Source organism: Ammospiza caudacuta, chromosome 4 (genome assembly GCF_027887145.1).
Source record: "Ammospiza caudacuta isolate bAmmCau1 chromosome 4, bAmmCau1.pri, whole genome shotgun sequence".
NCBI lineage: Eukaryota > Metazoa > Chordata > Aves > Passeriformes > Passerellidae > Ammospiza > Ammospiza caudacuta.
The window spans coordinates 57085718-57102180 of NC_080596.1; the positions used below are offsets into that span (position 1 = coordinate 57085718).

Below are 16463 nucleotides of genomic sequence, written 5' to 3' on the forward strand. Positions count from 1 at the left end.
ACTATTGTGTCAAATCCTTACCCATGCTACAAGTCCCAGATTTAATGCAAGTAACATTCAGAAAGGCAGCCTTTGTAGAGACCTTGGGTAATTTATTTTCCTGGTAAACAGAATTTTGCAATAAAAATATTTTGTCATGGAAAACACTGCATTTCAATGCATCAGTCCAGGTGGCCTCATCCTAAATATGAAGAGATTTAACCTTGCAAGTCCTCCGGTGGGGGATCCTTGAGTGAAGAACTCTGATAACCTGACCCCAGGAAGTCCAGGCTATTCCAGTTGTACTGAAATTAAAAAAGCAGATCAGCACTGTCCACTTGTCAAAGAAAAATCTTTTAAACTTAGAATCTCATAAAAAGATCTCTTTTCCCTTCAGAAATATGCTAGGTGGATCAACAGAAAAAATACATCTGAACACAGGACAGAGAAGAATGGCAATTGTCAACTCTCAAACACTGGTTTGTTTTTTTTTTTATTTGAGAGATTTCTGGTATTTTACATTACTATTGAGGCTACATTCAAATAAATTTGTAGGTTAAATCCTGCCTCAGAAACAAAACCCCACCTCTCATTTTAAGTCACTTATTTTGAAACCCTCACTGGCACAAAACTTCCACCCACCAATATAAATTATAATCATATCTAGAAAACAGAATTTGGCTGTAACCCTGGATCTTAAGAGGACATTAACAGAAAATCATAATACCCAAGATGTCACTCCTGGCAACTTCTGGAAGCTAAAGCTGATATTTTATCAGAAAAAAAATTCCTTTCCTTCTTAAGTACATTTCTTTGTTAGTCTAACATCACTGCTATACATTTTATATAACATTTTATTTAAATAACATTTTATATGAGGATAAAGAAAATATTTACATAGCCAACATGGGGAATTAAGTTTTGAATCATAAACTCTCACTGTACAAAAGCAAGATATGGCAGATTCATGGGTAAACCTATTTTACAAGACAACATCCTGTTGTGCCTCAAGGCTGTAGCATCTCTGGAGATATCATCCTCTTACACAGAACTGGTTTTATGCTACTTAGGGACAGCAAAGAATAATTCAATAAAGTTTTGGATTTAAGGGGGATGATGGTTTTACATTATGAATAGTTTTTGTGACATTAAAGACCCAACTTCGAAAAGCAAATGTTTCTCTTGAATACCTTGGTTTTAAAATATGCTGTGGGAGAAAACTGGGACCTGATTTTCAAAGTGATACATATGTTCAGCTCCGGGAAAATTGCTAAGAATTACAGATACCCAGCAATATGGTTTGAACTAGGCTTTTCAAGAACAGAAACACCCAAATGCCCCTTCACATTACTGTGGTTTATAAACATAATTAAATAACTTGTTTGTGTGCTCTGGTCTGTTTGCAGACACATGTGCATCCCTGACACTCCGGCTTTTACATCTGAGAAACTTTAGACAAACTGCAGGACTTGGTGAGGTATAAAACTGAATTATCCGTAGGTATAGTTGAGCATGTCCATAAATAAGCACATCAATTGAACAAAACTGTACTTGCAAAAAGAGCTGGCACTGAATTTTCTTGCTTTTGTAGGAGTCCATTAATGTATTAATAGAGGTTTTACATATTTTATACACTCAGATATATACATATATTTTATCAGTAATGTGTGCTTACATACAGACATATGCAAACATATGTGTACACTTACCACACACACTCACATTCCCTTATCTACACACATTCAAGTTCTTTATTTTCAAAGAAAATGCCACCATTTAATAAACACTGAAATTGGTTCCAGGTTCTCCATGATTTTAGAATTATAGAGAAAGGTAACTAATTGCCTATGACAAAAAATCTGGACTTTACAACCAAATTAAAACAAAAGGAAAGACCAAACACACCCCTCGTGCTACCAGTTTTCCAACCAGGAATCAAGACATTGGAATGAATCTGGTGTAACTGCAAGGAGCAATGGCAGCAATTTGTGTGAGTGCATTTTTGCAACAAACGTGAATCCTTTGGAAGATGAATTAGGATGGATTTGTGGTGAGCACAAAGTTCTTTCCTGGCCAGGTCACTGCTGAGCTCCTTTCTTCTTGTGCTCCAGCTCCTGCAGGCGCTCCTGCGCGTGCTGCGTGCCCACCTTGTGCGCCGTCTCGGTGGCTGCAATGTCAATCTGGGCGTACCGGGACGATCCACTCCCTGAAACACCACATGGAACCCTGTAAAAGGCTGCACCCCTCACACATTCCTGAGCAAAACAGTTGTGACACTTCCTCCATAGATTTCCTGGACTGTCTTTGTCCAGTCTCAGAGAAAGCTGTGTAAAGGGAGCAAGGTGATAACCACCACTAAAACAAAACACCTCGAAAGCTTTGCTACCTACATATTCTAGCGGTCTGGCTTTCCTCAAACAAGCAAATGAACCATTTGCATGTCTGCCCCAGGTGTGAATCTCCACCCCTATTACTCCCAGTCAATGACAAAATTGAACTTGACTCTCCCACTCCTGGGAGGTTTCCTCAACCAAGCTATCAATCAGGAAATCAACTCCTGCTTTTTGAACAGAAAACTCTTGTGGCAGCTGGCACTGTTCTTTGTCAGGATTAGGTTCCTTGTCAGGATTAGGCACTCTGTGAATGTTTACCAGAGCAACACCTTCAGCCTCACACAGAATGACACTTCAGCTCATTTTTCTTGCCAATAGTGAAGACAAGTTAAGTAAAATACTTAAGTATTAAGAGTTGAGCAGTAAAATACTTCTATAAGGCTAGAGGCTGGGAAAACTTTAATATGAAAAAATTTAAATATTTGTGGTCATTACAGGCACCTTTAAAGTTACACAATTTGAGACTGGGAGGGTAGTTGACATTTAGGAAAATTTAGAGTCTTTAATTCTTCATTTTTAATGCCTTGGTTCATTGTGTTTAAAATTAAGAGAAAATATTGCTTTTACATTTCAACACAATGGTTGTAGAGAGAACTACATTGAGGTCCAGGAGAAGCTTAGAATTACATAATGAAGAACATAAAAACATTTAAAAGGCAAAAAGCATGGGAAAAGTGCTAGCATTTCAAGTTAATAAAATTGCTGAAATTAGAAGTATAAAAATTAAACTTTTTATAAACTTTTTATAAAAAGTTTATAAAAAAAATAAACTTTTTATTTATAGCTGAGAAGTATAGATGGAAAACCTATCAATATCAAATGCAAGGAATTAAATACCAGAGTCTGATGAAAGGCTTGCTGTAGCAAGGACTGCATCTCTAAATGACAACGCATAGCAGATGTATTGCTTGTTTATGTGCTAATTGCCCAAGTTAAGCAATAGAAGTAAAATATCCAATCCATACAAAATAATTAAAAAGAAAAAAAAACATAAAAAATGAAATCATTTGCATTCTCTCTGTAGCACTTTCACATGCCCACATGGAGAGCAGATAGAAGAACACTGTGTTCTGTTCTGAAGCACTTGCTGCATGGCTCCAGAGCCAGTGTCTTCAGGAGCAAGCCCTGTACACCCACAGCCCTGTTTCTGAAGCCAAGAAAAATGAGGAAAGTGTAGTCCTAATATGCAATGAAAATCTTGAGAACACAAGCAAATTACTGTCTTTCAAACTCCAGAGTTTGAAATGTTCACTTTAGAAGGAGTGCATATACAATCACCTGTCAAAGGGATGCAACACCTTATAGAACTTCATTACTCAAAAATCTTTTTCAAGAAGAGATGCCAATTAAAAAAAACTGCCTCTGAAACATAAGAGGATTCAACTCCTCTGTTAGCAGAAGCCTGTGGGTAGATCATGGAATCATTAAGGTTGGAAAAGACCTCCAAATCATTGAGTCCAAGCTTTGACCAAGCACCATCAACTAAGCCACAGCACTGCATGCCACATCAAGTCATTTCTTGAACAGTTCCAGGAATGATGACTCCATCGCTTCCCTGGGAAGCCTGCTCCAATGCTTTTCAGTGACATCCTGTCAGTGAAAAAATTCTTCCTGATGTCCAACCTGAACCTCCCCTTGGGCAGCTTGAGGCCGTGTCCTGTCCTGTCACTGTTTCCTGGGAGAAGAGGCCAACCCCCACTTGACTACAGCCTCCTTTCAGGTAGTTGTAGGAGCATTAAGGTCCCCCTTGAGCCTCCTTTCCTCTGGGCTGAACACCCCCAGCTCCCTCATCTGCATCCCGTATGAAATCAGGGTTCCACATACCCATACATTCTGCATATTCTTAGCTGTTTAAAAGTACCACAGACTTCCTTACCTCTTATGCTTGTGCTAGATTCTTGAAGCTCCAGTTCCATGTAGTGAAGCTGTTTTTTGGAAGTAGGGCTGACAGGAATATTAACATAGGTGGCTGTCTCACTGTGGGGTCGATCTGGTGTTGGGACATCAGCTGAATAACCTACAGCCCCTTCTGAAATAAATAACAAGTTACAGCAGGCACTGTTTGCAGTGACCAATGTTCATACAGACACACAGAAAGCAAACAATGGGCAGCAATAACTCCTCTCGCCAAACAGGACATTCCTCAGTGGTAGATGGGACCTGAGAAAACTACAGCTTCTACTTTAAATATCCTGAGACACTGATCAAGTGTCTCAGGAACTGTGCAGAAGGCCACAGACCACAGACAGACCACAGGGTCTTGCTGTGTTGTGGCAGAAGGCAAACACTGCAGATATTTCTAACAGCAGCACTGCCTTAGGTTAGTAGAGCTTTATGTGAAGTAATTTGTTCTAGGAAGATGTGAATTACTATATCATCTGCAAGACAGAAAGCAAAATCAGTAGAGGTTCTTAAAGCCTGTCCCAAAAACAGGGACTGAAGAACTGTTTCAAGCAAAGGGAGGGCGATCTTGAGGAGACAATGTTGACAGCTTCCCTGTGCAGAATTGAAAAGATAGGAATAATGAGAGGACATGAAGATATTAAAGGACTTTCACTGCAGAAAAAAATAGTGGGAAAACCCTTCTAAATAGTAAAAATCACAAGAACTTCAGAGGAAATCCCAGAGTTTTCTAGAACTTTCTAAAAAAGACACAGACCAACACCTACTAGGAAAGAGTTCCTATGAAACAATTTTGACTTAAAACCATTTTTTTGTCTACTGGTTGAATTCTCAAGACCTTATCTAGCCCTGCTTTCAATAATTTTAATCTTATCTGCCTGTTCAGTCCAGTTGGAGTCCTTAGCCCTAAAGACCTTCTACTCTCAAGTCAGTTTGAGACAGAGGAGTGCAGAGGGAAAACAGTTTTACTTTGAGGTTCTTTATCATGAAGTTCTCCTCTTAAGCCCTTCCTTAACCTTCCTTATCCCTACTAAGAGCTCATATCAAGTCTTTTTTTGCCCAAAATGCTGCTTTTCCTTTTTTCCCCATTTAGACCCTATTGAGATGTCAATAGAGAGGCAGTAGGATATCAAGGCATTTTAGAGCATAGAGAAAAATTACTTATATCCAGAAAACAGCAGCAGTGAATAACCACTGAGGGAAACTTTTTCATCCTTTTGGAAGTATTATGAGTAGCAGAAATAGCTTATACAATGTTAGGCAACAGTATGGGTATGTTCCAGTATAACGGAATCTCCCCAGGCTTAAGCTGTTTAAATCAAAGGAGTTACAGTCCAAATACTGGAAAGACTGGAAATTTGGCCAATTTGCTCACAGATTTTAATTTTAAAGCATAGGAAAATCCAAAAAGTATACAAATATTTCTCTGTCAGTCAGACTTCAAGTTGTTGCAAAGCAAGATGTTAAGAACAAAATGACAAAATCAATGCAGAAATGAATGCAGAAGGAATTTTTGTATTTTCATCAAACATCATTCTAAGAAATTATTTTCAATTATTGTGTCCAAAATATTGCAAAGGATTTTGGCCTGATTGAGCAAGAATGGACTCAGAAAAATCATAGCATTGAAAACCTGCATCACAAAATTTAGAAGCTGCAAGCAAGTGACAATTTTGAGTACAGAGTCACAAATAGTTGTGAAGGAAAAGATCATTTTTGAAGTATTTCTGTATTCTGTTAAAGTGATGTAACAGAAGTGTTAAGTGAAGCATCCTCAAAGTTAGCTAGCATGAAAACTAGCAAGATCCCCTATAGAACTAAACAGTTAACAGGTTTAAGGAAGCTGAGCATCATACCTGATGCAAACAAGCCAAGGGATTTTCCTAAGAACTGAAATACTACACATGGACAATTAGTAGGGCTTTGTAAAAGAAAAACAAAAGAAACACACAGGAAAAAAAAAAAAAAACAAGACCTGGCAACAGTCAAATATTCTTCTCAAAGGAGGAAGAAGAAAAAACACAAAACAAAACAAAAAAATTATACACAAAAAACTCAAACAAAAACAAACAAACAAAAAAAGCAAAACAGTTGGGCAAACTGGAATGGAAGGAAAGAAAAAGCCTTCTGTAGTTCAGTCAGTGCTGTCTCAATAGAAACTGTGTTTTCTTTGCAAAAATAGGAATACTTGGTTTCCATTTTTCCTCAAAAAACCCAACCAAACAAAAAAAAAATCTTACTAGCAACTGAAAACTGGCTTTTATTTGTTTGAAGAGAAGAATTTATTTAAGAAGCACAGTCAAATGTTCCAACTAATGAAAGCATGGTGCACAGAGTGAGCCATGGACAGTGCTTGCAGCAGTCCCTTCTGGTTGGACAGAGAAAGATGTTTCCAAGAGGGGTCAGAAGGCAAATACTTGAGAACATTATGAAAGGAGGATTTCAGAGAAGAGCAGACCACAATGGATGGTTACAACATTCTGAAAGAATTCCTAGAATATCATGATTGCTTGAAGAGAAAAGGGGAAACTGTAGGAATCAAAAAAGATAGTCAAGCAAGTAACAAGAGAAGAGTAAAAGTGAAAATTTAGTGGCCCCCAACTGAGGGGAAAAGGAAGGAAAAGACTATAACTAGGGAGGGAAGAAAAAAGTTATGAAACTGGTGTTGCAGCCTTTCTTTCAGGAAGTGTTAGTTATTCATTTTTTCTCCCTAATATAGGCACTGTTCTCAGAAATGAGCAATAAATTACACAGAAAGAAAACCAGCACTATAACTACATCCCAAAGATAAGTGTGTGTGTGAGCATGCATGTGAAGCTGACACGTTCAAAGGGCAACACTTCAAAAATTACACTTAGAAGAGATCTCAACAATAAAAAAAAATTTAAAAACAAAAGGAACATGAAAAAAAATCAAGAGGTCTTAGTGACCTCTGCACAAAAATCTGTACTCACCAAGTTCCTCAGAACTAGTTGGAGTTCCAGGTTCTGAAGGAAGTGCTAGCATCTCATACCCACCTTTAGGACCTAGAATACAGGAACACTGTTAATGGCTTTGGATTTAGCAATTTGTGCAATATAATCTAAGCCTATGCTTTTCTGGTTTTGACTTGTAACCTTTTAAACTAAACCATACAGAATATCCTCAGAAAGCATAAACTGTGCCTAGTGCTGACTTTTCTGTGACGGTGATGTCAGCATTTCCTTATGAGTGTAACACCAAGGAAATAAAATTTAAGACACTTTTACAACTATTCACACTGAGGGCCACTGAAGTCAACAGCAGTGCATTCTGCTGTACAGCAGTGTGGGAGCAGAGCTGTCTTGCATGCATGAATCAGGGAGCAATGTGTGGGTGATCTTGGGAGCATCTGGAAGACTCTTGTTGAAATTCCACCTCCAGCATGATGGATAACTTCTTGATTTCTGAAAAACCATCGAAAATGCTTAAGCTAGCCCTTCCAAAGACAACTTTGCTTTCCAAGTGCAAACCTCCATCTTTACAAAGAAGTCAGGCTGCACGACATTATTGGTCTTTCCTGAGCAGGAAGCTGAAAAGAGATGCCCACATTTCTTCACAATTTCAGACTCCACTCCAGTTAAAACCAGGCAAGCAAAAATGCTGTGTCCATAGAATGAACATATTGCAATTAATTTTGAATGACAAACACACATATCTATCTGCTGGCAGTGTTTCTATTCTACATTATCATAAAGAAGTATATTTTAAATGTGGTGGGTGTTTTTTCCCAGAATATCATTGTTAGGGTACAGGACTTCTCATGACCTGAGGTGAATTTTTTTGGTGGGTGCCCTTTGTTAAAGTGATGGCAGCATTTCACTGCTGTGAATAAGATTATTGCTTATACTCTGTCAGTTATCTCATCTGTCACTGCTTCTTCTAAACTTATCCCATCTGTCAATGCCTTTCTGACAGAAATTCCTCAAAGCAAAAAACCCAAAGAAATACGTAAGCCTTACAATAGGGAATCAAATGATGCATTACCTTTAATATTTTCTGAAGTTTAAAATAATTTCAGTTTAAATTAGTTTCGATTTACATGCAAACACACCTCATAGTTACTTTTACTTACCAGCTTGGAGACTGTGCCCTCTATGCACTTTCAAAGACCCAGAAGCTGCCATGACAGAAGCACCACCTGTTTTCAAAAACAGAGATTAACATTAAATCTGAATACCTGTTTCATTTTTAGTAGATGTTTCTGAAACATCTAGGAAAAAAAATAAAACACAAAGAATTACAAGTCTTTGTTCTTCATTTAGGCAATTTTTTTTTTTGCTTAGTTCTTTATCCTGAGTTTGTGGCATGAAAATCTCATTTTGTGTTTTCTTTCTTTAGAAAGAAAGGATGCCTTCTATAAAACCTAAGGATGCTGTCCCTCCCTGTTTGTGGTAAGTAATTCCTTCCTCACAGGGAAAGCTGTCTTGAGCTAAGTAAAATGGCGACGAGAACTGAGTTGGGAGATGCCTTTGCAATCCATAATGTCGTTTTAGCAATCACAAAGTTTAAAATGCTCATTAAAATCTGGTCAGAGTGGATCCAAAACCTATCTAAGTGTAATGTGACCTCTGGTTGGGTTTTGGGGTATCCCCGGGTGGCCTCACTGCTCCGGAGAGTGCAGCCTTGTTCAGCACAGCCTGCCCGGGCTCCCAGGCAGTTCCCAGCCACAGGCTACCTCAGCAAGCTCAACTCTCAGTGAGATCAGCTCTTTGTGATTATCAGCTCATTTGTGATTTCAGCTCTTGGCTTGCTAAGTGCCTTGGGCAGACACAGGGAGAGAGAGGAGAAGGCCGTGTGAGGTTGCACAGGATTGTCTTCATTGGCCTTCTGCGAAGGCCTCAGGGACAGCTCCTCCGCCAAGCTGGGCAAAAGGAGCTCTTTGTACAGGGCACAGGAGTTTTAGGAATTGTCCAACAGCAAGGGTCAAAAGGGAAGTGATCTATAGTCTTACAGAGATATAAGCAAGGGTCTGGAGGCAGAAAAAGGGGCTTTTTAGGTCCAGCCATCATGACTGGGCATTTCCTATCTTAGGCTGCTGAACGCCAGGAATGCCTTGCAGGCCCTGTGCCTGCTGCATAAGTGAATGAGAAAACTTCTACACTCCAGCACTCCACCAGCCATGCTCAGACATGGACACAGCAGGCCAGAGGCAAGGGAACACAGGGGATCTGCCCCATGGGGATTGAATCCAGGTTCTTGTGAAACACCCTCCCAGTGTTCCAGCCATGGACACCCCAGGTGGCACAGCCAGCCTCCCTTCCCCAGCCCGAGTCTGGCCAGCAGGAAGCTGCACTGGGGAAATTTGAGGAAACAAAAGCCATCAGCTCAGAAAGCTCCAGGGTGGCATCCCTGCAGGGTGGCTTGGCTGCACACACAAGCTCCTTCTTTGAGCAGCAAGCTCAGCAGCATCATCCCCACTGCTGGCTACGGGGCGACCTCACCCCATCCACCCCAAACCTCTGCTGTGTCACTGCGGCCACCTCAGCAGAGCTCAGTGGCATTTCTGTCCTGGCATGAGTAATTGTGAGGGAACTGCGTGTGCAGGAGATGGAGCTGAGCGGGGAGCAGGTGGGAGGCTGTGGGGATGAGTAACCCTGCCCCTGCTGCCATGTGCTGCAGCCTGCTGGGGCTCACATTTAAAATTAACACTTTTCTAAGCTGATGAATAGTCTCTGAGCAGGTGAGACACTGCTCTGCAAATTGTTTTTAAAATAGCGTCCAAAAATTACCACAGTTCTTATGCAACACGAAGAAATTCTGTAAGATAAATATTCTGAAATATCTAAGAAAGCTGCATGGCCTGGGAATCTAAAGAAAATGGCAATTTCTTTTTTTTTCCTCCTGTATGAAGTATACACACAATTTTAATTCCAAACCTAAGGGTTTCCAAGCTTCATCCTAGTTTATAAAATAAATCTAAAAAGCCACTCATTATTTCACTTAATGAGGACAATGGATTAAAACAATAGAAGAAAAACTATTTCAAAAAGGCACAACTGAACTAAAGCTTTTAGTTTGGTCTCTTTATATACATCCAAGGGTAATCCAAGGCTAAAAAATTCAATTTTAAAGTATGCCATACTGAGAATCTGATTTTGTATTTTAACAAATGAGGTCAGATTGTAGAACATTTACATATTATAGAACTCTAGTGAGGACTTAACAACTAAAAATGTTATTTGGAATTTTGTTTTTACCAAGACTGCTGATAAAAATAAATGCAAAAATAGGACAGCCCCAGGCTAGCTGATTTACTTATATTTTCACTTTAACTCATCTTCCTTTTTCTCATATCAGTGCATCCTCTCTCTGCATTGAAAACATCAGAATATGTTTTATGAAGCCAAAAGCCTCCCCTTACTTTGAAGAAAGATTAGAACCTTATGCTAATTTCAGCATCATCACAAAGCTAGTGTGAGGTTGGGGTTTTTATTCCCTCAAAAATGTATTGCAACTCAGCAGAAATTATTCCAGAGGCATTGTGGATTCTTAAGCAACATTTTTAGGATCTATGAGGAACACCCAGGACAGGAAAAATTTAAAAGAAAAAGACAGTCCAATCCATTTATGGTCAAGTTTAAATTTTCTCATTCAGGGCTTATTTAAAAGAACCATGTTAATGTTTTAGGATTTGACCTGTTGCATTTTCCTCATTTTCAAATCTGGCAACTAACAAATATTTACATAATCAAATCTCCCAGGGAATTTTTTTTGAAGCTTTGAACTTCATCCTATAAACACATGTCAACAGAGATCAACCTAGATATTTTCTTCCTTCTTCTTTTCAGCTACTGAATAAACTGGTTTGATTTTTATTTGTGAATCTAGGCTAACACTTCCAGGAATGGAAAAAGCAAGATAAATTTCTAGCAAAAAAAGTATCCAACAGGAGACAGACGCTCCCTTCCATTATTCTTCTCATTTTACAAGGGATTGTTAAGAATTTTTTTTCAATTTCCCCTGTCATCTAGGTCTGTGTGGCAGACTTGCTCAAGTCTTTCTCAGAACTGGGTACCTCATCAAGAGAGTTACTTCTGTTCTACTTTCCTCAATCTGTAAGAGGAAGAAGGTACTCAAAATGTGACAAAACGAAAATGATTTGCAGGATATTTTGAATTCTGACATTTGATTAGACTCAAAAGTTTAACATAGCTCAGTAGTTGAAGACAACTACTATTTGAAATATTTTTCTAGCTTTATAGTTATTACTTCATGCCCATTCTTCAAACATAAGGACAGTTTACAGCACATGTGCTACAAGAAAGAGCCAAGAAAAAAAATAATGAGGGAAGATGGAATATAAAATATAAACTGAGCCCGGACAGTTTACATTTTCAAATCATCTGACCTATCCTTGCATGACCAGTGAGGAGACACACACAGCCCTGCACTGCCTTTACCAAGTGATCACTTCTCACTGCCAGCCTCCTCGAGGGGTAGGACACACACTCTTCAGGTCTGGGCTATTAAATTTCCTGAAAAGGAGTCAGAACAGAAGAAAACACCACATTCTGTGATAAAACCCTGCTGCTTGTTGAATTAAAACTAGCTTTATTATGAAGAACTTTGACCCACTCACCCAAGCAACATTCTCATCTCCTCCTCTGAAAACAGATACCTTGCTTAAAAGAGCATCCAAAGGCTACAGCAGCTGATTGGCAGGAGGAACCCTGCAGGAGCACCAGGAGGTTGTTTCATGTAAATGTAACAGGACACTTCCTGCTCCTGTATATTTGCCCTACAAAACCTCCCTGTTCGTTCTCTTCGATTTTCAAAGTAATTTCATATATTTTCTGCTATACAAATGGCATTACCCCAAGACATAAAAGCTGAAGGGGATACTTAAAAATGCTTGCTTGCTCCACAGATTTCTCCATATTCAGAAATGCCTCCTTTCTCTCTAACAGATTACTTTAAATGTGGCAAAATCTCTCAAAATTAGAAATGCATTCAAGCACTCTGTTCAAATATTGCTCCTCAAAGATGTCTATTTAGTCTGTGCAAAAAATAACAGAGGATCTAACTAGGTCTGGCTATTATTCATCTTCTCATGCTGTGGGCCATTCCATCCCAGCCTCCTATCCTTAAAAATGCAAAAGTGTTAAGCTAGAATTATTACCATTTCCCTGTGCCAGGAAATTCAGTGTCTGGGGTTTTGGTTTTTTTTTTTTTTTTTTTTTTTTTTTAAATACACCTTCAAAGATGCTTCACATACATTTAATTCAAAAATCTTCATACATGCAAAGCTCAGAATCTACACTGGGCAGGGATGAAGGTCAGACACAAAACCAAAAATTTTTTTAAAATTTGAAATAATCACTATATGTGCAAATAAGGTCCTCACCTTTGTGCTCTATAAGGCTGGGATAAGTAATTTCTCCAGATTTCAGTGTCAGAGAAGGTGTGGAAAAGCAAATCACAAATAAATAAAGGACAGGACTAGAGGGTTACTGTGGCACAGACTCACCACCTTCTGTCAGCCCCAGTCCAGAGAACTGGATCTGCTGGATCTGCTCAGCCCAGAGGATGAAGCAGCAGCATTGGGATCATTCTCTGACATGGTTTCCCCATAGTTTTCTTTCGCCCCTGGAAATTCTCTTAATTCAGACATTAATTTAGTTTGTAAATTGTATTGTATTTTAACAAGCTCACTTTTTCTGAGCTCCTGTATTTCTTCCCCTGCAGAATTATTTTGAGTGGACTTTTAGAATAAAGCAGGACCAAGAAAGAGCATGCCACTTTATGGCAGGTTTTCATTAATCAGTTTCTCATTAGAATGATCTCTGTCTATTACAGTGTTTAGCCCTATAAGGTATGACATGACATATCTATAGTGGACACTGTTCAACACAGAGTCCTTCCCTGGCTCAATAAAAATATCAGAGTGTACTTGGTCATCCTACATCTCAAGAACTGACAGCACAAATCTTTTAAAAAAGTGAGAATTGTAAACTGTTTTCAATCTAAGCAATTATAACCACCACAGTATGGCCCAGATTCCTCTTTCTCATTGCTCTGAATTAATTCCTTAAAAGCTGACTCCTAAGCTTGGAATAAAAGCATCATGCTGCATAGATGTGCAATAAAAATATTTTTAAAGGCACAAAAATCCATCGAATTTTCCATCAGGAAAGTTAAGCTGTCAGACAGCTGACTTTGTTTTCAGTACCTTGTTGGTTTCTCGGCTGTTTTAAAGACCTGGAAAGGCCCAGGGTGGCCTTGGACAGCCCGCGCTTCAAAGGATGAGAAGAGGCTTCAGGTTCTTTCTCGGTCTCGGTGTTTATTAATTGTTTATCTAAAAGATTTTCTCTCGGCCCGACAGAGATCTGCACAGCAGCCAGCCATGAGCACACTGCGAGCCCCCGGGGCAGTCACCTATCTTTATACTCAAAATTACGTATACAATATTTATCAATTTTCCCCAATACCTTTTACCCTTATTAACCAGTGCACTTTTAGTAATAACCAATTCCAAAGTGCCAACATCACCACAGAAGATGGAGGCCAAGAAGAAGAAGAAAAAGGACAGGACACGCCCCAATTCCTCCATCTTACTTCTTTAGACCCCCCTGTACAGAAATCCTAAACCCTGTGTCTTACACTCTAATTAACTTATCCCTTCACCATTTACCCCAGTGAAATCCTCCTATCCTCATACAGGTGTCGTCTCCCTTGTAGGATCAAAGTCCAGCCACCAGACACTTCTGGCAACATTCCAGGACTCCCGAGCCCCCCAAGGGTGATCTCGGTCACTCTGCACATCAGTCCTGAGGTGCTGAGATCCCACAGTACCTGTTATATACTTAATTTTATTCTTTCTTCTTGTCTGGCTGCCTTGAGTCCCTGTCTACTTAAGAAAAATTTAATAGGTGATATTTTAGCTGAATTCCAATCTACAGCATTGTTTTATGTTTACTCCTTAATCCATCTCCTCAGTACATTTCCCATCAAGCATTGTGTAGGTTTGGTATTGCAAGCAAAGAGGATGTCAGAGAGCAGAGTGTCTGCTGCAATGACAGTGAATCTGCTCCTCTGGAATAAGGGGGAAAATGGAAAAGGAGAGAGACAATTTACAAGTCAAAAAGCAAAACTGAAAGTGCACTGCTTCCCTGGGAGCATTTTTATTACTTGCCCATTCAACTACTGGCTTTTGCAAAGCCAGAGCCCCTGGCACAGGGGTGCAGGGAGATCAGATCTCCCTCAAGGAAAGTTTAATTTGAGTGTTGAAACACTCAGGGCTGGGTCAGGCTCATGGGAATGCCCAGGCAAGCAGCTCCCCTGTGGGAATTGGAAATGGATGAAAGTTTCTGAAATATGGTGCACAGAGCTTGCATGAAATGCCTTCCCCAGGGACTGCAGTGTCCCTAAGCACTTCTGCAAGCTATTCCAGCTCCCAGCCTCCCTTCTCTAAACAGGAGTTTTGGGATTCAGTCTGCTCAGCTCATTTGGAAGTGGTTGGCAGCTAAGGACAGAAATAGTGGCATTTCCCCAAGGACAAAAATAGTGACATTTCCCCTCCACACTGAACAGCCTCATGGTTTAAACATCATTCATAAAAGAAGATTGCTGTGAAGACTTCTACTCAACTGAGAAAATACAAATATTTTGAAGGAAATCATTTGCCCCTATGAATAAGAGCTGGAGGTTCCTTATCTAAGGTGTTGCAATGGAATAGAAAGGAGAACAAGATTAAAAGAAAAGGCCTAAATTTCAATGAGAAACAGCACAACTGCTAGGAAATACATTGTAAGTTGTAAGAATAGCGGAGGATTTTGGGTGATTCAAGGTGGATTAAGGATTCTCACTGCAGAACTAAACATCTGTCAGACATATACAGAAGAACATCCAAACCTAAGGGCAGAGACTCTAGACAACTGCTTCAGTCCTATTTTTCCTACAGTGCTTTGGTTAATAGTACCAGAAAGATAATGAAGATAATGGCAAGCTTTTCAGCTCACCATTCTGTGAAGGAATGAATGTGCAGTCTATTGTTTCATTTCCCAACACTGAATGTGGATCTTATTCACAATCCCTTAACTCAAAGCATATAAGCAGTTCCTGAGAAAAAGCCCTACATAAATATCTCTGAAATTGCAACCACCAGATCAAGCTGCAGGATTCCTTAAGCAGTGATGAGAATCTGCCCAGGTCCCATGAGAACTGCTCACACCAAATGTACCAAACTGAGGTGTCTCCAGAATCCAGCAGTCTCAGGAAATCTGAATCATACTTTTAAACCTCTATCCTGTCATGGTATTTTGAGGTCCATCATAACTATAAATGCAGTCTATTATACTTAAGAGCACATATTCACACATCATAGAATCCCTTACCTTTATCTGTAGTACAAAGCTATGATAACAATGTGAACATTTTCCTCCTACAAACTCAAGTAATCTAATTCAGTCTCTCTTTCTAATCAATATTTACAAAGTTATTTAGAACAAAGGCAACCAAATTATTTAAACCTGAATTAAATGATTCACCCCAACTTGTTTTTTTCTATCTAATAATGCAACTTAGAATTGTTGCCATATTTAGAACACTTTGCCATTAGAATGAAACACAATTCCCTAAAGTTGCTGAGTCTGTTGCTCAGCATATCTAACGAAAAGGAGAAAGAGAATACCCACATTCCCTACAATAAACCAACAAATACACAAACAATTGATTTGTGACTGTTTAATTTCATGTCTTGCTACAGGACCAAGACATTCAAGAGCAAAAATATTGCATAGAAGATGTAAGTACCTGTATCTCCGGAAGGAATGGGTTTGCATTCTACAGTGTATTTAAATGACAATATGATAGAAAAGAGATTTACTTGTGAGTAAGGAAACTACTACAGTAGGAAATATATCTGGGTATTGGTCATTGTCATCAATGCTAGCAGATGTATCTTGCCATGTATATGCACAATACAGGTTTTGAAAGTAGCTGCCTCAAATTAGTGTGCCTCTATTTTATTCTCAACAATGGATAATAATCTCTCTATTATTATTTCTGGATAATAATAGAGAACCACAGACAAGTTCTAATGCAGTTCCTTTAGTGCAACAGAACAGTGTGAATGACTGCTCAGCACCCTGGGACCTTCAGTTAATGCCTTAGATTAAATATTCCAATGCTACAGAATTATTTTGAAAGCTTTGCAATGCTGAGTTTAAT

General features: G+C 39.2%; 1 protein-coding gene across 1 annotated transcript in view; it reads right to left on the reverse strand.

Moving 5' to 3' along the window:
- Window positions 1–455: 455 nt before the first annotated feature.
- DOK7 (docking protein 7) overlaps window positions 456–16463 on the reverse strand; it is a 59672-nt gene continuing 43664 nt past the window's right edge. The window contains exons 8-11 of the mRNA XM_058803733.1: window positions 8368–8433; window positions 7229–7300; window positions 4249–4401; window positions 456–2185 (exon numbers count right to left, since the gene is read on the reverse strand). Coding sequence (XP_058659716.1) covers window positions 2058–2185; window positions 4249–4401; window positions 7229–7300; window positions 8368–8433 — 419 coding nt within the window. The 3' untranslated portion in view covers window positions 456–2057. The remainder of the gene's footprint in view (window positions 2186–4248; window positions 4402–7228; window positions 7301–8367; window positions 8434–16463) is intronic.